Source organism: Coenobita brevimanus, chromosome 16 (assembly GCF_032717465.1).
Source record: "Coenobita brevimanus isolate Jiangsu-jjx chromosome 16, ASM3271746v2, whole genome shotgun sequence".
In the NCBI taxonomy this organism is placed as follows: domain Eukaryota; kingdom Metazoa; phylum Arthropoda; class Malacostraca; order Decapoda; family Coenobitidae; genus Coenobita; species Coenobita brevimanus.
The window spans coordinates 25,953,822-25,975,182 of record NC_136969.1 but is presented as its reverse complement, the minus strand read 5'-3'; the positions used below and the strand labels follow the sequence as shown (position 1 = coordinate 25,975,182).

Genomic DNA, 21,361 nt, shown 5'->3' with positions numbered 1-21,361 from the left:
CGTACTTAAAGGGAAGTATAGTGTTTCACAGCAATTCACTATAATAATTTGGCTCTCTGTTATCTTGTTCTTTGTTTTTTTTGGAACAATCTTGCTGGCTTCTGGCCTTTGGTTCCTTCTTTCTCGCATTAAAAAACCTTACTATTTTTTATTCTCCATAGGCTTCTACAAAGTCACAAGGATTGAATAGAATAATAAAAAAAAATCACAGCAGTAGGACCTCCAGACAGAAATATATTCGTATTTGCCAACGCGTGCGATGAAGGTCCGGCCCATAAATATTTGCAGGCACTTTGAATAATGGTGAAAAACGATTTGCGGTGAGAGGGAATATCGATGGGAGAGAGAGAGAGAGAGAGAGAGAGAGAGAGAGAGAGAGAGAGCACATCTATACCACACCATTCCTACTCACATTTCATCTCCATCCCTATGCCACGCTACACCTTTTTTTTTCTTCATCTGTACTCTCTGAGGCTTACTCATTTTACTGCTACTTTCACCCAAATCATCTCTCTCCATCACAGCCCTCTCTTCTCTCCATCACAGCACTCTCTTCTCTCCATCGCAGCTCTCTCCTCTCCATCACAGCTCTCCTCTCTCCATCAAAACCCTCTTCTCTCCATCACAGCTCCCTCTTCTCTCCATCACGCATTTTCCCCAATCCATCTCCAAGGGACATTATCAAAACTGAGAAGGTATGAAAGAACACCCAATTTTGACGATAAATTCTGAAATAGGAGATGGTGATAAAACATGTCTGACTTTTCTGCATCGTTGCTAACTGCACTCTATAATGTGGAATGCAGGCTAATTTTATCTATCAATTACAGGTGTTTCGTAAATTACCCTCAAATCTTAGGGAATGGCTTATACTTTCGTTCATTCATTTTTTTTTTCACGTGTCTCACCAACTTTCGTTAATCTTTTCACCTGCCTCACTAACTTTCATTAACCTCTTCACCTGTCTTACTAAAATTTCTTAATCCTTCTTCACCTGTCTCCCTAACTTTCATTAATCTCTTCACCTGTCTCACTACCTTCATTAACTCTTCTTCACCTGTCTCCCTAACTTTCATTAACCTCTTCACCTGTCTTACTAAATTTTCTTAATCCTTCTTCACTTGTCTCCCTAACTTTCATTAATCTCTTCACCTGTCTCACTACCTTCATTAATTCTTCTTCACCTGTCTCACTAACCTAACCCGTCCATCATCATCTCTCCTCAATCATACATTCCATTTCCTATACCCACTCCTCACTCTCCTCACCTATTCCCCCCCCCCTCTCTCTCTCTCTCTCTCTCTCTCTCTCTCTCTCTCCACACACACACACACGCAACGTATGATTGGGCAATAAAAGTTTCGACATCCACATCTTGATATCACGCGAGGGAATCATTGTTTTGAGGGAACACCTTTGTTATATTATCCCTTAGTGCCTGAAGACAGAGGCCTGGGTATAGATTAAGGTTTATCATCATCATCACAATCATCATCATCATCATCACAATCATCATCTTCCCCAGTTCGAGAAATATGTGCTGGGATTTTATATATATATATATATATATATATATATATATATATATAGAGAGAGAGAGAGAGAGAGAGAGAGAGAGAGAGAGAGAGAGAGAATCACTAGAGTTGAATTATTAACTATTATTCAGCATGCCCAGTGAAATGAGCTGCAGAACACACACACACACACACATCTATATCTATCTATCTATCATGGGAAAGTAACCCCAGTACTAGCGTAAACCAACACATCACCCCCTCACAATCTTGAACCAGCCATTTATCATGAAACACTTCTTCGTGACTAGCATAATCTTGCGTTCATCTCTTGTCACAGATCAGCATTTAGGGCGGAGTGATGTCAGTTTTAGGCCAAGTTAAAGTGAAAAGAGTATAGTGTAAAGGAAGCCATCATGACCAGGCAATTACCGAGTCAGTCATTTATTATACAACGCTCTAAATGAACCTGCATAAATCGCCACCAACCAATAAACTGCTTCGTTAATTAGAATTACACTCATTGTCGCCCGATCTTTTTATTTTTACTTAGTGCACTTCATTTAACAGACCGTTATTCCTACATTATTGCCCTTATTGACAGTTATATGGAGGCAATAAAGGCAATAAAGAGAGAATTACTAAAAGCGCTCGAATCTGTTTTAACCTCTTTAATTGGATCTTTTTTTTTTTAAATCTTATTCTTGCAGCTTCCAGTCGATTTTATTCAGCTCAGGACCATGGCTTATATTCTAGTTCAGGAAGGAGGCTCCCTAACACCTCATCCTTAGAGACTTGTTTTGGAAATGGCTGGTTAACATCCTTTTGCATATACCTGTGATGAGTATGGCGATATTGGAAGGCTTTATGGAACACAGAAGACGACAGTAAGACGTAATAAACAGAATAAATCGCTTAGGAAAATGGCTTAGAAAGCTTCCTCACCCAACGATAACATCAGCCAATATCTTCTCTTATCCCTCCAGTCTGAAAAATATCTCCTAAGCTGGATAAATGCATGTGAAAGTCGCAAGAATAAATATATCAAAAGACGTCTGTGTTGTGGTGTTTATATATGACTATATCTAATCCTTCCAGTTCGAAAAATCTCCCTTAAGCCTAAAAAAAACACCAGGATGCAAGAATAGTAATATCATAACAGCCATACTGAAGGGGTTAATTAAGGCAGCGTGTAAAAAAAAATGTTTGTCCTAGGAAAAAAACTCCCCCTGAGGGATCAAAATATATGGCTAAATGAAAGCCTAATAATATATACAGGATTGTCAACTTAGCCCTTTGCGTGTGCGTCATCATTATTATTTTTATACCGGTATTTTACGAGTCAATAAACAGAGTCTCCAATCCCTCATCTAAAAATACATTACTTTTTTTTCCCTTTTCCTGCTATCAAACAATTTCATCCTGATTTAGAGAAAGCCATTGAGTCTAAAACTGACGGAGGTTAATGAACGCAACCCCTCCAGGTCGAAATGTTAATGAACGCAACCCCTCCAGGTCGAAATGTCTCCCCTAAGCTGAATAAAATCGTCCCCACAATAATAAGAAACAAAAATCACACTAAGATACAACTGTCAACTTAACCCCCTCCGTGCGTCATCATTCGTTGTTTATTCCACATTTTACGAGTCAATAAACAAGTGTCTACTGTCCCACGCACCGCCTGTTTCACGGCCGTATATTTGGCGTGAAATCTCTCTCTGTCTCTGTCTCTCCCTCCCCCTTCCCCCCCTCACACGCACGCACGCACACACACACACACACACACACACACACACACACACACACACACACACACACACACACACAAACCAGGAAGCAAATGTACAGTACACTACCATAAATTGCTTTTTTTGTGGCGTATGTACACACGTGTATATGTGTGTGTGCATGCACATATGTACAGCAGGTAAACGGCTACATTTATCTGTGTACACGCTATGGTGGACCAAATACCCACAGGTATGGTGGCTTTATGGTGGCTGTAAATGCACACAACTACACCCACGGCAGCCACTGACTTTGTCTGCCTAAATACTATTATGTCTTTATTGGAGAATATTCTTGCTACCTACATATGATTTTCTTCACTTACTAGTAGGATAGCCCCGTACGTGGTGCCTGAGGTGGTAGTAGTAGTAACAGTAGTAGTAGTAGTAGTAGTACTAGTAGTAGCAGTAGTAGTAGCAGAACAGGAATAGCAGTTGCAACCCTAGGCTCCTGAACGTGAACCCGGCGAACTGTAGGCTTTAGCTGATTTGCTGTTCACCAACCTCCTCCTGAGGAGACAGGAAAGTAGAAAGGGACGTTTGTATACCCGGGCAGTTGAGCGACCTTGTTATATCGGTGCCACCACACGAAGGCGTCCGTCTCCAGCATCAAGCTAGTGCAACTGGGTACAGCACTATATTCTAAGCACAACCTCTACAAGTGCCACAGCCTCCATCAATATAGCTACTGATTATGGTCTGCTGCAAATCCAATATCGTAGATATTCCCTGCTATTCTGTTTCTGAGTCTGTCACATTCTCATCCGGGACAAGACCTAATGCTTTCCAATGAATCCAATTAATTTACTGATAGTGGGACAGGACTAAAGATAATTTATTTATTCATTTATTAAGCTAACCCTGTCATGATTCCAACTCTAGTATTACATTCCAGTTAGTTTCAGACGATTATACTTAACTGAGTAAATAATAAAATATATACCGGTACCGATATATAAATACATACATATATACATACATATCTATACATCTGCTGGCGATCTAAGACATCGCAGTTTCCAAATAAGTAGCAAAAAGATGGAAAATTCTCTGAACGGCATTTTAAAATACGAATTTTCAGCCCACCACAGGCCGTCATCAGCGAAAATCACTTGTTCTGTATTGTCAAAATGACACGTCATCAAATATAAAGATATTACTTTTAAATATTAATTATGAAATTAAACAATGAAAGAATTATTAAAGCAAAGAATTAAAGAATTTTACTGAGAGAGCACAGTAAAAACCCACCCACGCCAACGACAAGAAAAGCCAAAGTTGTCGATCACGGGTAATGATGGGGAAGAAAATGGTGGGGTAGGATGGGGTCGGGGCAGCACACCCGCTTCTCCAGAAACTTATCAAGGATCTTTTTTTTTTTTTTTTTTTTTTTTTTCATATCTCCTTTTATGTAGAAGCCGACCCATACTCATTCTCTCTCTCTCTCTCTCTCTCTCTCTCTCTCTCTCTCTGTATAATCGTATGCTGTTAGCATTAACGCCAGATCACCTCGTAGAAATCGGAAAGCCAATGTGGGTTAAGTCTCTCTCTCTCTCTCTCTCTCTCTCTCTCTCTCTCTCTCTCTCAGCATCTCCAAAATTTTCCCAACCAAACATCTCATTACCATTCACCTTTACTCAAGCCACCCACCTCCTCCATTCCTCTTCGTCCCATTCCTTGCTCTCCTCTGGGCAATTTCCTTTTTTATGCTCTCTCTCTCTCTCTCTCTCTCTCTCTCTCTCTCTCTCTCTCTCTCTCGTTCGTATAGTACAGTAAATTACTTCCCTTCTTTTTTCTCTGTTCAGTATTCTGCTTCCTCTCTTCGCTTCCTCCCCCCTCCCTCTCTGTCTCGTACAGTGCATATATTTCCTTCCTCCTTTTTCTCTGTTTAGTCTTCTCTCTGTCTCTGTCTCTGCCTCTGTCTGTCTGTCTGTCTGTCTCTCTCTCTCTCTCTCTCTCTCTCTCTCTCTCTCCACGCCACAACGCCCTCAAGCAAGAAAAACTGTCCCCACGGAACCTCACAAATGAAACTAATTTTGACGTATTTCATAAACTTTCGTCGATCGTCACCAGATTCGTTCGTTCAGGCAGGCAAAGGGAATGGAGGTGGTGCTATTAGATGGAGTTTAGGCTAGGTTCGAGACTCCTCATTTTATATATATATATATATATATATATATATATATATACACGTATATACATATATTGTAGGCTAAAAAATTTAAATATATATACATACCTGAATACATATATACATACCCTCTCTCTCTCTCTCTCTCCACACACACACACATACACACACATTTCCACGCACTCCCTTTGTCTCTCTCTCCCTGTCTGCTTTAATCCAAGACCATGAAGGCCTGAATGATGAGTGATGGGAGATGGGCCACATTTCGCTTGAGATCCTAATGATGGTTCCCACTCTTTGTTTCTCATTTTCCTCCCTCCACAATAAAATAATGGACTGGGTTGGTGATCATTTTTTTCCCTTCCACGTTTTTGTATGTATATAATTTCTTAGGACATTCATTACTCTTTTCTGTGCGTTGACGTCTTTTTCTTTTCTTTCCATATCCAGATGATTTTATTAAGCTTTGGAGTGATTTTTGTAACTAAAGAGATTAGATATAGTTTCGTTAAGCCTTTCACTATACCTTGTTCATTTCAACTTGAATTAAAATTGCCATCTCCATCTTCAGCGCTGAGTTGTAACACTAGGTTAGAACTAGAAAATGATGCTGGTCACGAAGAAGTGCTATGGCATTGATGTAGAGCCGCTGTATTGTCTAATTCTACCACTGAGTTTGATAAAATAAGCTGCAAAAGGACGAAAATCTGGGCCAAGTTAGTGCGGATGGATTATAGTATCGTGCTCTTCTAACCTGAATAAAATCATCTTGAGGTAGGATAAAAAAAAAAAAAAACTTAAATGTCATCGTTGTGAAGGTGTTAGCCGCTTTACTACGATGGTGTATTTTTTCCGGTTAATTCTTGGTATCTACAGACGATTTTATTCAGCTTAGGAGAGACTTTCCAAACTGGGAGGGCTGATGCAGCCTTCATTAACCCCTTCAGTATCAGATTTTCCCTCCAAGCTGAAGAAAATCGTCTGAAGGAGGCAAGAGTACTAAATATAGGTCCTCGGACTGAACGCACCGAAGTTATCACAAAAATTTTACTCGTTTCCTAATATATTTTCTCTTTTCCTTGCACTCCGCCAGTTTCTCTCTCTCTCTCTCTCTCTCTCCCTTCTTTTTGCCTGTCATTTAATCTCTTGCTCCCTCTGCTCCTCGTTTCTCTTCTTGCTCGTCCTCCTCCAGTCGTCTTTCTCATTTCAGTTCTCACACATTTTTCTCTCCCTCTTTTCTTATCATTCACTTTTCACTTCGTCTGTTTCCTTATTCACTGTGTTGTCTCAGTCTGTTTTCCACCTTATGCCTCGCTTAGACGAAAATTTAGTGTGACTCAAGCCAGATACTTTTCTCCAGATGAGCGAACATTCCAGCTCTCGTTAGCGTTACCTAGACGGGGGTTAAAAAAAAAAATAAATAAATAAGTATAAAAATATTCCACTTTTATATTGCTTCATTTTCCAAGCTCGCCAGCCAACCCCTGTCTCCTCACTGCACGCACACGCACACGCACACACACACACACACACACACACACACACAAAACTGCTCCCGACACCCCTCTCCCCTTCCCTCCGTTCACCAGGGGTTGCTTTAGATCTCGTTCACGCATCATGGTCGCAGTTCGAGGCTTCACAGCGCGAGATGCGAGAGGATTGGCAAAGCTGGGGGTCCTCGGGGAAGTGGTGCCAAGTACACCTCCTTCCCGCCACACTGAATTGGTATGTAGTGAATATAATGTGTGGATAAAACTCTTAGACCACGAACGGCTCGCTCCATAGGTGAGTAAAATGATATGGCTGTTGGAGGAATTAAACTGTTGGGATTCTTATCGTCGTTTGAGAGTTATATTTACTACTGTGTCCTTGTATTTTTTTATATACTATCCTTGAACCTGATGAAGAATTTCATTTTATTACAGTACAGGAAAGTCCTTCGATAATAAGGACGTAAAAATTGTTATAATAAACTCCTCAGTGGTTTAATAAAATCGTCAAGTGGTAGTATGAATATAATATAATACACCGGTATGGCACTGGACTGAAGTGGTTAATAATTTGAGAAGAAGTATTCCTACAAAGTTTCATTATACTTCATCCACTAATCTTTTTCAAATCAAACGGACAGATACCAAAAGAAACAAGTCAGGCGGGCAGTCAGAGGTAAAAATTTAACCTCCGTCCACCTTCTCTGGCCAAAAGTAATTACTTCATTCTTGTCTCTTTTTGCTCACTTTGTCTCTCTTATGTCTCTCAGTCCTCTCTTATATCCCTTCCTTCCACAGTGTCCTTCCATTTCTCTTTTCCTCTTTGTTTCCTTTTTTTTCTTTCGTCTGATACTCTCTGCTTCCCTCCAACTTCCCTTCCGTTTCTTCTCTTCTGCATTACCGTATCTCCTTCCTCCCCCTTTTCCAATCTCTTCCCTTTCGTTTGATCTCGCCCTCGATGTCACCTCCTCTTTCATCTTTTCCTCCGCTTTCTCTTTTCCTCCGCTTTCTCTTCCTTTCAGTCCCCCTCTCACCTGTTTTCCTTTAATTTCCATTTCTTCTCCCGCATTTACCGTCTCCCTTCCTCCACTCATCGTTTCATTGCTCGTCTTTCCTTCATCTTTCCTTAACATTTTTTTTTATTCATTTTTCCTCGTCATTTCCTTCTTCGCCCAAATTTTCATCTCACCATTTCTTTGAGTATCGCTTTATTTTTTTTTTTATGTCTTCCCTGTTGCTTTGTCCTCCCTTGCCGTCCTTCCCTCCCTGCTTCCTCCCCCTCCTCCCTTCCCTCCTTCTCCTCTCTCCCTCCTTCCTCATGCCTTTCATGTCTTCTCCCCCTCCCCTCTATCTCTCCTCCCGCTTCCCTGCTCCCTCCACTCCCTCCTCCTCTTGAATTTCTCCTCTCTTGACTTCGTTCCCGCTTTCTTTCTTCCAGTTCCTTCTTTCCTATCATTCCATCCCCCCCCCCTCTCTCTCTCTCTCTCTCGCCACTTCCTTCTCCAACTGGCTTCCTCTCCTTCGTACCTTCCTCCATTTCCCTCTATTATCTCCCTCCATAAAAGGTCTAAAGATATGGATGCATTGCTTTCATCCCTCCTACCTCCTTCCCTCCCTCTTTCCTCCAATCTTCCCTCCCTCTCTTCCCCCCCGTTTCTTCTCCCTCTCCTTCCCTGCCTCCCTCCCACTTCTCTCCTCCCTCCCTCCCTCCCTCCTGTCCAAATCTTACCTCCCTCGCCTCCACTCCTCTCTCCCTCCATCCTCTCTTCTTACTTCGTTCCTTCCCTCCTCTTAGCTTTCATCTTCCACCTCAAACTCGTATTTAACCTTAGAGCTCAAGAAACTGTTAAATCCTTATGAGAGAGAGAGAGAGAGAGAGAGAGAAGAATGCCTGGAGAATAATAATGAGCTCTACGCAGAAACTTAGCGGAATAACTTGGGTTTAATTTTAAAAGATCGCAATAGTACTTTGTGTTAAGCATATTTTACGTTTTTAATAAATTTTCTGGTGGTAAGAATAGTATGGTGTAAAAAAAAAAAATTAATATGATAAGCATTGTGGTAGTAGCAATTTATTCATTTTTTTATTTGGCTAGGGATTCAACTTTGATATATATATATATATATATATATATATGTAAAAAATGATGGTAGAAAAAAAAAAAAAAAGGGGGAAAAGGAAAAAGCGTCCTGGCGGTGAAATTTTTGATGGATAGTGTTTGTAGTCTGTTCACTATACTATCTTCACTTTAACTTGGCCTAAAAGTGACATCTCTTCACCTTAAATACTAAACTGTAGCGAGATTACTACAAACACAAAATGCTAGCCAGGAGGAAGTGCTTTGGAAAGGACGCATGAAGTGTAACAAATTAAAACGAAACAATATCCTAGTCACGAAGAAGTGCTTTGGAAAGGATGCATAGACGTAGTACAGCCTTTTTCTAAAAATAAAATCCATAAGGACTAAAATCTGGGCCAAAATAAGGTGAAAAAATAAATCATAGGTCGGTGGGAAATAGTTTGAGGTAAACATGAAAATATATATATAAGACGTGAAGGATGGGAAATCAATTTTTGGATATAATTTTAAACCCTTCCAGTGCTAGAGGCAGTTCCTAAACTGAATAAAATCGTCTGGAGAGAGCATAAAGAAAATTAAAGAGGCGTTGGTGGTAAAGTCGTTAGAAGGACTAGATGGGGGAGGTGGAGACATTAGGTGAGAGAGAGAGAGAGAGAGAGAGAGAGAGAGAGAGGGGGGGGATTAGGGGGAGCGTATAAAAGGGGGTCTTGTCGATAATAAAAATAAAAGGGGATCGGTACGCATGAAAAAAAAAAAATGAAATGTGAATGAAAAAGAAAGTAAAACCTTCAGAGAGAGAGAGAGAGAGAGAGAGAGAGAGAGAGAGAGAGAGTTATTTTCAGCGTATTACATTTTAACCAGTAAGAAGCTGCCCATTTTAATACCTACTCCTGCCTCTTCCTAGCTAAAATTTATTGAGAAAGGCCCATTAGTAAAATGAGAGAGAGAGAGAGAGAGAGAGAGAGAGAGAGACCATTACTTAGGCAACAATTCCAGAGACTCCCAAGTTTCCTTATAACAGATGAGTTTCCCCAACACTCTCTCTCTCTCTCTCTCTCTCTCTCTCTCCCCTGTAATTAGAGTGTAAGTGTATATTAGCATTAAGGCCGAACGACCTACTAAGCAATATAATATCTGTCCTCTCTCTCTCTCTCTCTCTCTCTCTCTCTCTCTCTCCTGTACTCCCTCCCCTCCCTCATTAATTCCTACTCCCTTGGGCTGGACTTTTCTTTCGTAACTTGCCGTCTCGTAACACTGTCTCGCCAGTTTCGTGTCCTCGTGTCTTTTCTCGTCCTCGCGCTGTGGTCTCGCGGGATGCAGGAAGCTCTTTGGCAAGGCTCTCTCATTAGCATATTTAGTCATTCACTGGTGTCGTCCTCGCCGTCTTTATTGTCATCATCTCCATCATTATTATTTTCCTCTATCTTTCTCCTCCTCTTCCTCTCCTCCTCCTCTTCCTCCTTCTCCTCCTCTTCCTCCTCCTCCTCCTCTCCTCCTCCTCCTCTTCTTTTCTTGATTTCTCTGTATACTTTTCAATACTCCTCGCGTTCTCTCTCTTGCGACGATTGCTTTCCCAAACCATGAAAAAAACATCGACTGGAGAGGGTTTGGAGGCACTATGTGAGAGAGAGAGAGAGAGAGAGAGAGAGAGAGAGAGAGAGAGAGAGAGAGAGAGAGAGAGAGAGAGAGAGAAAGTGAATGAGAGTGAACCTATCCGGAAAAGTGCAAAAGGAAATAAAAAAATAGGTAGGAAATATTCCCGTAAAAGCTTTCTTCCTTTTACTAGCTGTACACTTAGCTAGATAAAGGGCTGAGAGAGAGAGAGAGAGAGAGAGAGAGAGAGAGAGAGAGAGAGAGAGAGAGAGAGAATGATAAGGTATGGGAAAAAGAAAATCGTGTGAAGAGAGAGACGAGGGACAGCATGTGTAAAATGGAGATGCATGAAAGGTGTGAAAAGAGAGAACGGAAAGACTGTGAAATATGGGAAAGGAAAAGGAGAGAAGAGAGGAGGAAAGAAAAGTGAGAAGTGGAAGAGGGAACAGATGAACAGAGAAGGATGGGGGAGAGAAAATGTGAAAAAGAGAGAAGATAGAGGAGGAAAAGAGAGACATGACAGAGAAAGGAATGAGATGGAAAAGTGAACAGGGAATGAGTGAGATTACGTAAAATTATAGAAAATAAAAGAAGGATAAAAAGTAAAATATAATCAGTGTTAGAGGAGAAAATGTGGATTAAAGAAGAGATAGAGGGGCAAAGGAGTGAGAGAAATAGACAGAAAAGGCAATGAGAGAGAGAGAGAGAGAGAGAGAGAGAGAGAGAGAGAGAGAGAGAGAGAGAGAGAATGCAAAATTATGTAAGAAAGGAAAAGACAGTGAAAAAAATGGAAAACGTGAGAAACGTTTGAAGGAATATGAACCATAAAGAATGAGCAGGTAGGCTTATGCAAAAAAAAAAAAAAAAAAAAAAAAAAAAAAAAAAAAAGCATGTGAAAAGGGCCACGAAAAGACAGGAGGCAGTGAGGGAGAGAATTTGAAAAAAAAAAAAAAATGGTGGAGGGAGAATGGTGTGAAAAGAGAGGATTAAGGAAATGTGAAAAATGGGACAGGGGAGAGAGAGAGAGAGAGAGAGAGAGAGAGAGAGAGAGAGAGAGAGAGAGAGAGAGAGAGAGAGAGAGAGAGAGAGAGAGAGAGAGATGAAGTGAGGAAAACCTGACAACAGAACGGAGATGAAAAGAATATATAAAAAGACTGAACAGAGAGAAGGCAGGAACATTAAATCTTTCACTACAGGAACTAACAATATCCATCAATAAAATACGAGTAAAATAAAAGCAAAATAAACGTAACCAGAAGCTTTATTTCTTTGTTATGGCTGGTGCATTTTTCGAGTTGTTTTATTGCAAGTATTAAGCAATTTTGTTCAACTAAAATAATGCAAGTAGTCAAAAATATTACTAAATTTCTAGAGTAGCTAACCTTTTCTTTACTATCTGTACATCAAGGAGTTACATTTATTCCAGGAGAACTATTAAAGACCAAGCCCCGTGAAACAGGTCACATAATCATTCACAATTTCAATCTTTCGGAATCCTGGCTTTTCTAGGAGACAAAACCAGCTTCAATTTTTTTTAATAGATGCATTTCACATACACCAATGGGACTGAGTTAAATAAGACAAAACTACTTTAAAACTTAAGCTGAAAATAAGTAAATACCATGAACTACAGAAAGAGTGATAGTAATTTGAGAAAAGAAAAGAGAGAAATATAGAAGACAAAAAGGAAGGAAAACGTGGAAAAAGAATGAAGGCTATGGAACATGAGGAAAGGAAAAGGAACGATAGGGGTGAAGTGAAGTGAGAAATGAATGGGTGAGGGAGGAAATGAGGTGTGTGTGTGTGTGTGTGTGTGTGTGTGTGTGTGTGTGTGTGTGTGTGTGTGTGTGTGTGTGTGTGTGTGTGTGTGTGTGTGTGTGTGTGTGCAAAACTGAGATTTTGTGTACATCAGTATTAAAACGCTAGAGAGTTAACGCAAGAGAATGTCACGATGTAATATGCAGAATAAATCGCAAAGGAATAGGTGTAACGAAGCTCCCCATACCGCCTTGAATATAGCCTTAAGGGTGTATGTAGGAAGGCTTTACGTGAGCTAAACGGGGGGGTTAAGTAGCGTGTGCTGTGAGATACGGTAATGTGGTGAGAGAGAGAGAGAGAGAGAGAGAGAGAGTTACATTGATGCTTAGAGCAAATAGGCTTTCCGATTCCCACGAGGTGATCAAGCCTTAATGCTAGCAGAATACGATTAGAGAGAGAGAGAGAGAGAGAGAGAGAGAGAGAGAGAGAGAGAGAGAGAGAGAGAGAGAGAGAGAATTTTTGATTCACCCACATCGGAAACCCCTGTGCCATATGTCAGAGAGAGAATGAGAGAAGGAAGGAAGGGTATGAGAAGAGAGGAAGGGAAGAGGCCCATTGATTTAATATGTCTCCTGATCACTATACCGAGGTGATGTGTGTGTGTGTGTGTGTGTGTGTGTGTGTGTGTGTGTGTGTGTGTGTGTGTGTGTGTGTGTGTGTGTGAGTGAAGTTGGCTCGCGTTCTAAGCAGCTTTGGGACATTCCGCAACACCTGTATCATAGTGGTTTATTCCAAACACTACACATCACTGTCCTCTTGCATGTTATTTGTCCTCTTCTGTCTTCCTTCCTTCATACTTCCTTCCCTTTCTTCCTCCATTTCCCTTCCTTGTTTCTTTCCTTCCTGTCTTCCTTTCTCTTCTTTTATATTTCCCTCCCTCCATACTGCCTCCACTCCATTCCTATCGTTTTCCCTCCCTTTTCTTCTTAACCTCCCTTCTTCTCTCCTCTTGCTTGCCTCTCCTCTTTCTTCCTCATCCCCTCTCCATCACGTTTCTCTCCCTTCCCTCCTGGTGTTGTCCCTCCTTTCCTCCACCTGCGTCCTACCTCACTCCCTTCCATCTTTCCTTCCTTTTCTCTCTCTCTGTTCTCTCCACTTTCATCTTCCACCCCAAACTCGTGTTCAACTTGAAGGTCCAAGAATCTGTTAAATTCTTAATGAGAGAGAGAGAGAGAGAGAGAGAGAGAGAGAGAGAGAGAGAGAGAGAGAGAGAGAGAGAGAGAGAGAGAGAGAGAGAGAGAGAGAGAATCAGACAGACAAGGAAGTGACTGAAAGAAAATGAGAAATTATCAGTATAACAGGTTGGTTATTGAAAGGCGAAGAGCTTTAAGTCTCTCTCTCTCTCTCTCCCATTCTATCTATCTATTTATCTGTCTTTATTCAGAGAGAGAGAGAGAGAGAGAGAGAGAGGATGACAGTTGTGGCTCAGAGGGGGTTTTGGGAAACTCATCTGTTATTAGGAAAGTTGTGAGTCGTGGCAATTGTTTCTTGAGCGATGCTACACTCTCTCTCTCTCTCTCTCTCTCTCTCTATCTCTATTTCTCTCTGGTTTGGACTGTGACTGCAGATACATATTTCAATATTTAGTGTTCTGCCTTTTTCCTTATCTCACACTTATCTTGATCTTTCTTTTCTCGATAACTTTCCCTCCTTTCGTCTCCCTCTCTCTCTCTCTCTCGTCCTCCATATGGTTCCTTCCTAACTTTAATTCTTTTTTCTTTCCTCCTTCTCTCCCTCTCATCATAATTTCAACTCCTCGCACCTTCTCGTAACTTCTCCCATAACTTCATCTCCCTCATATTTTTTCGTCATAACTTACTTCATTAACCTAACTTAGTCTCTTAGCCCAGTCTTTCAGCATGGTAATTTTGCATTCATTTATTAACACTTAATCTCTCTCTCTCTCTCTCTCTCTCTCTCATTGGAGGCTAATTTTATGTAAAGAAGAATATAATTGTACTGTTTATATATATTTTTTTTTCGGTGAGTCTACTGGAAAATTAGCGACGATTTACCCTCTCGTGGTCGGGACAACTCTAGTACATTATTCTAGCAAGACAGACAATTTTATTCAGTTGATAGTGAGTCATAGAAGACTGAATGGGTTAATAATGTTACCATTAACTCATAGGTGATGGGAACAAGTCTTAGTTTTTTTTATGCCGGGAAGAAGGAACCAAGGTTAGAATGCCACAAGATTGTCCCTTCAAGAAAAAATAAAAACAAGATAACAGAAGACTTCAAACGATTATATTTAGCTGAGGGTGAATTGCAGACCCCTAAAAGAGTCCAAGTCCCTAAAGCCTCCTAAAAATATATAGATTTCAAGGTCACGTGACATAAATTTGACTTGGCTGGCCAGATGGTGTCACTACGGTAATATATGGGCCTCATATCTCCTCACGACCGGCCGCCAGGCATTACCATAAGATTCCACAAGTTATTGGAGCCGAAATTTTATGTGTGGATCGGGGATAATCACACTCCCGTATATAGCAGGCTTCTGGGTAATTATTCGTGGGAGTATTTGTGCCTTACTTTCGTTATTAGTTGGCATAAGTTATCTTGAGCTTTATCACTGGAGGCTAATTTTATGCAAAGAAGGATATAATTATGCTGTTTAAATGGGGTTTATAGGTTAATTATTCCGGTCCAGGTTATTCGCTATTTTTAGTAGGGTTTGAGGTGATTCTGCCCTAGTATTATCTAGTTAAAATATAAAGAAGTAGGAACTGGCAGTATTTGTCCCATCTGGCGAAAATTAAGACTGAAGTATTATCCGTCAAACCGCAAGAAATGTCTGAAATTAATGAACCCGACCTGAGACGTGATTCGCGTAGCCTACCGCAATGTGGGCGTGAGTGAGGAGGTGGGCTGAGGCGACTGCTTCTCTGCTGCCATGGCTTAAAAATCTTCTTGTCACTCAAAGTAGGTCGATTTTTTTTTTATTTCTTATTTTTTTTTTTTTTTACAATAATAAGCGAGTATATTTCGTCCACTTAAACCTGGTCTAAATTGTTATCCTTTCCATCCTGACTGCTGAGCTGTATCAAGTTTTTTACACAGGAACTCTGCAATGTCATGAACAGAACTTAGAAAGAATGCAGAACCGTAGTACAAGTATTGTGTTCTGCCATCGATATCTGTATGCATCCATCATCCTTCTGTTTATCTGTCTACTAAGTGTGAACGTATGCAGGTATTTACGTATATGTGATAAAAACTCAAGACCAGACTGCGCGTTCTTCCCAGTGAAAATTATGTCTAACCTGTATTCTACATGGTTTTATATATATTGGTAGTTAAGGAGCCGCCCCTCCACCCGCTTCGCCTTATCACTCGCATCACAGGTCGTTCATGTCCTGTGATGGCCGTGGCTTATAGTCTCGGTGGCAGATGATAATACTCTTTTGTTATGGTCAGGTTCCTGCCTGCATAATTTAACATAACTCTGAGCCCCATAACACTATCATTTGTCGTTCTGTTGGTTTGGAACCCCTCCATTTTTCAAGTAAACCAAAAATAAATAAATAAATGTTTAACGACGATTTTTAGTGGATTTAGTCTACGTATTATCGCGTTGTTATTAGGGTGAATGAGGTTTAATGACTAGATATGTGTGAGAAAAACTCTCTCAGAAGAGTGTACGGTGCTTAAGAGGAGGGAATTTTGTGTCCAATCAGGAATTTTGTGATAAATAAAACTACCCCCTTTGAACATAAGGACTTACACAGAAATATTACTCTGGCTATCACCTGACATTAATTCAACTGAAGAGACCAATATTTTCTAAAGGATATGAGCCCATCTTTATTACACGCAAAAAAAGAATACTTAAAAATCTTTAGGTAATTTAAAGTCAGTTATCTTTAAATTTTGTAGCCTAACAGGGTGAAATGCTTGGTTTTAGTCTCACGCATCAGACAGACACTAGCATGAGTGGTAGTGAGGAAGGCGTAGTTCCCTCATCCCAAGACTGCTGCCACTGTTGCCTGGATCCAATATGCGAAACACGAGAGTATGAGACGGGAAGTGTTATGGTGGTGATAGCGGGGCAGATAAACACAAGGCATAGTGGTGTGTGATGTTGAGGTGTGGTACGCTGCTGTGATGATGTGGTGAATGTTGATGTGGTGAGTATTATGATGTCTGATGTGTTGAGTGCTGGGACAGGAAGTGGGTTGATGTAGGAAGTGTTAGCATGGGAGTGCTTTTAGTGTGTGTGTGTGTGTGTGTGTGTGTGTGTGTGTGTGTGTAAGTATCGACCAACCTATTTTCCTATGCATCATCTAGGGATATTTCTCACTGCCTTCAAAGTCCCAGGTACAACTGACTCCTAGCTGTGCAGTGTGAAGCAGTCGCCCCGCTGAAGGAAAGTGAATATTCATACATACATAAATACATACATACATGATTGAAAGGCCAGTGTTCCACGTCTGCAACAGTCAGCTTTGTTAACTTGATGGCTGCTTCATAGTTTAGTGTCTTATTTCAGGAAGAACATGGCATGAGGATATTAGAAAGGGGGAAATTCATAGCTCTGTTGGTCCAGACTTAGAAGGTCCTGGCTTAATTCCTTCGACATTTTTTTTTTCTATCTTCAAGTATTTTTATTTAGCCCAAGCGAGACTTTTCGGAATGAAGGGATTAGACAGAAACTTCATTCATGCAATCATTTCTAGGGTTTTTCTTTAATGTAGAATGAAAGTCGTCTGGTACCAGCTAGAATAAAATACGTAAATGATGTCTACAGAAATTAATGGTTTGATGACACGTTTTTATGATGGTATATATATAGTCGCAGGAATAACAGAACACAATGCCATAAGAAAGGACGAAATCTGCCAATCTCGAGTGCTCCATACTGCGCAACTCCCGTCTAAGGGAAATACAGAGCAGAGCGTTTCCTGTCAGAAGAGTCCACTATGATGTCAATGATAAGGCCTGAGTTGAAACAGTGACAGGTAACTTTGCGCTGACACAGATATTTCCAAACATACATACAAAGATGAGGCAGAAGTTGGAACACTGGCAGATAAATCTTGTGCTGACATCTATACAAACATAAATGACTGTAGAGTAGGCCCAAGCTGAAACACTGACAGGTAAATTTGTCCTTGCATATATGAAGACAGAGTGAATAATTCGGTGCCAGAAGCGTCCATTATAACATCAGTAATAATGCACGCGATGAAACACTGTCAGGTAACTTTGTGTCGACAGGAAAGTCTGGTGGTAGTTTCAGTTTGCACTGGAAATAGTTCCCGAAAGACATTTTTGCCGACACTCTATATGCAAAGCTTTTATCTCAGCTGCTTTCTGCACGCCGACGCTCACCCTGCCAGCTCTTCAAACACACACACACACACACACACACACACACACACACACACACACACACGAGGCACGTTCATATACATACACTACTATCACCCTCACACACACACACATACCATTCTGTTACCATCCTGTTGTGTTTGTTCTCTCTCTCTCTCTCTCCCTCTCTCTCTCTCTCTCTCTCTCTCTCTCTCTCTCACACACACACACACACACACATCGTTATCATCACTGCTACGTTCACACACTTTCACATATTGCTTTTGCCCGTTTCTGGACAGTTCACGCCCTGTTTATAAGAATGGAATAATGATAATAATGATGATGATGATGACGCACTGAGAATTTAGAACAATATATACTCCAGTTAACCTCAGACATCTATATCTTGGCTTTCAAAGAGCTGTACTACAATTCACTTCGCCTGTATCATCGGCATCGTTCACGTCCAATAATACCCGTCTCGAGTGTCACTGTCGGAGGGTAATAATCTTATGTTATGACGGGGCTTCTGTGTGTATGTTTTAACGCTACTTAATGTCAGGTAATTTTCCCCTACTTATCGTGTGTTGCTCTTGGTGGGTCGATACTTATTTACGGTACATATTTTTTTATATATATGCCAGATAGTGTCCAGATTAGCTGATGACGACAGGTAGTCAGACTGGAGGGTTGATTTGATTAGTACCCAAGAAGACCCATTCAGAGCTCATACTTATGGCTGATTCAATTTTATGCAACCATGACTTAGTATTCACGTTGTGGGAGTGGTCCAGTTCCGTCAGATGAAAAGACTATAGTAACAGTCATAGTGAAGCAGCTGCGCCTTAATCCAGTATGCGAAACACGGGAGTCTGGGGTGATGATGATGAGAATACTGATGATGATGAAGATGGTGATGGTGATTATGCTGATGATACGGTAGCTGGGTAGGCAAACACAAGGCTACGAGAAATTATGTGTTGACGTGGGGAGTGTTGGAGTGGTGTGTGTGTGTGTGTTGATGTAGTGGGTGTGTTCATGTATGTGTGTTGGTGTGGTGCTGGTTGAGAGTATGTTGATATGGTGTGCAGGCGCAGGAAGTCTGTGCTGACGTGGGAAGTGTAGGCACTATATGTGTGTGGGGGGGGAGGGATGCTGGCACAGTGTACGAGTATTTATGTGGTGATTATCTGTATGCAGACTGTACGTAGTATATTTGTTGCACTTCTAGCCAATGCATCGTTCAATGGGGAGGGAGTCTGGTTCAGCAGCATTATCACGATTATTCCAAACATGACATTTCATTATTCTTCTTGGCCGAGATTTTACATAACTTGTCTCAGAATCTGGAGATTACTTTGACTTGTCGCCTTCACTATCTAGTAAACAAATGGTTGGGAACATACTCCATTAGGCTACTCCTTTGTTGCGCAAATTTCACCAGGACCCAACCTGACCTAACCTACCATAAACTAACCCAACCACATCTAACCTAGCCTAACTTAACATACAGTATCCTAGCCAAGACTAACCCAACCCAGCCTAATCTAACCTAACGTAACTTAATCCAATTGAAACTAACCCAGCCCAACATAATCCAACCCAGCCTACCCCAGCCTAAACCTTGCCTAATCTAGACCAACCTATCCTGACCTAGACGAAACTAAAACCTAACCAAATCCAACATAACTCAGACAAACCTAGCCTCACTTAACCAGCCTACCCTACACCCACACAGCCAGCCCGGTGTTGCTGAAGTGAGGATGGCTACAAATTCCCTGAGGAGGAGATTAATTCCCTGTCTAAATTATTATAACAAATGTAACAGCGCGCCTCGGGTCGGAATGCAGCCATTGTCGCCTGCAGCAGAGTGTAATTCCAGGCAGGATCTATTTGTTAAGGGAAATGACGACGGGGATAATACAGGACTGTTCGTATATTGCGCCCCCTTGACGTCTTGTGTGTTGCTGCGACGGTTCATTTGGCTGGTAAGAGGAGGGCATACATTTTGGCTGTTTCTTGTTGTTGTTGTTTTGGCGGTGCTGGTGGTGTGGTGTTGGTGGTTACCGGTATTATTATTATTATTAGCATTATTATTATTATTATTATTATTATTATTATTATTGCTGCTGCTGCTGTTGTTCTTGTTTTTGTTGGGGCCCCAGGCTCAATTAGAAGTGAACCCAGTGGACTGCAGGATGAAGTTGCCCTTTTCCTTCAGTCAACCATCATTCTTTCGGGGAGATAGGGAGTTGAAGGACCTTTATATAACCAGGCAGAAGTGCTGACCGGTTATATCGGTGCAACCGCGTGAAGGAGCCCCTCTCCAGCAGATCATGGCCGACTCATGAAGCTAACAATTAATAATGCAATAAATGAACGTCAAAAACAGACCCTATGATACATGAAAAAGCTTATGGAAAGTAAAAAAAAGAAAAAAAATGGAGCAAGGTAACACTGAGCCGTGATCACAAAACATCCAAATTCGCAAGCTAAGAGGCAAGAGGGAGCAATGTATGGACCCCCCTGGATATTGGCCTTGCAGAGATTGAGCGAGAGAATGAGGCAATTGTATCCAGCCCATTAGTGTTATTCTATGCATGATCCATTTAACTCAAGCTTTCACTAGATAAGTATTGTTTTCCCTAGTCCAACGATTTTGTTCTGAGAGAAATCATACGCTGTTAGATGGTTAATAAAAATGCTCTTTATAACTCTTCCACTGCGATGGTAAAGCTTAGGTACCGGGTATTCATAGTTAATTCCTGGCGATGACACATAGCAGAGGGAAAACTTCAGGAGGAACTTTTTTTTTATTTACTGGAGTTTGATAGAGCCTTCATTAACCTTTTCGCTAATAAGGGCTTCTTTGCCCGCTAAATAAAATCGCCTGGAGATAGCAAGAATAAAGAGAAAAAACCACGTCATCGCGTGCCACCACCTAGGTACTAAGGTCCTGATGGGATTACCTGATTCCCACCACCCAATCACCATAGAGATATCTCGAAGGAAAACTTTTCGGCCGTATATTGCCAACTTTCCCAGCCTGCCCGTCGCTCCCAGTGCCCCTTTTCCGGCCGTCAACACTTACATTTTCTTTTTCGGAGGTGGTAAAGAAAACAGCATAGTGGTTGAAAAAAAAAAAAAAAAAAAGTAAAGGGCTGAAGGAAACTGTCTCTAAACCCACTTAGTCCGAGAGACCTTTCTTAAACTGAATCTGATCGTCTGGCTGTGGTAAGAATTTTAATCCCACCAACTACGATATCATTTTTATTCGTGGTCTCCAGACGATTTTATTCAGCTTACAAGAGCCTTTTTTTGAGCTGAAGGTTAGATATTTCCTTACGATAGAGCGAGGTCGGATCCAGAAACAACGAAAGAAAAGAAGCAAAATATAACTATCAAACACAAGACGTCATATGAAATAATTTACACTCCATCTGCCCCTCGAAATTCTGGGTCCAACTCACAAACAAAATCGCCTTAATACGGTATATATATTTTTTTCACGTATGATTTGCAACATCTGTGCTACAGGGTACGAAGTTGTAAAATGGGTGCAGTGTTGCAGCCCTTGTCCTTGCTCATCTCCGTATACTTTTCATTCATTTACTTTCGTGCTTGTCGA

General features: G+C 41.0%; 1 protein-coding gene across 1 annotated transcript in view; it reads left to right on the top strand.

Moving 5' to 3' along the window:
* Positions 1–7,049: 7,049 nt before the first annotated feature.
* Positions 7,050–21,361, top strand: part of LOC145391016 (glycine receptor subunit alpha-2-like) — a 58,514-nt gene continuing 44,202 nt past the window's right edge. Inside the window, exon 1 of the mRNA XM_080265749.1 lies at positions 7,050–7,157. Coding sequence (XP_080121875.1) covers positions 7,050–7,157 — 108 coding nt within the window. The remainder of the gene's footprint in view (positions 7,158–21,361) is intronic.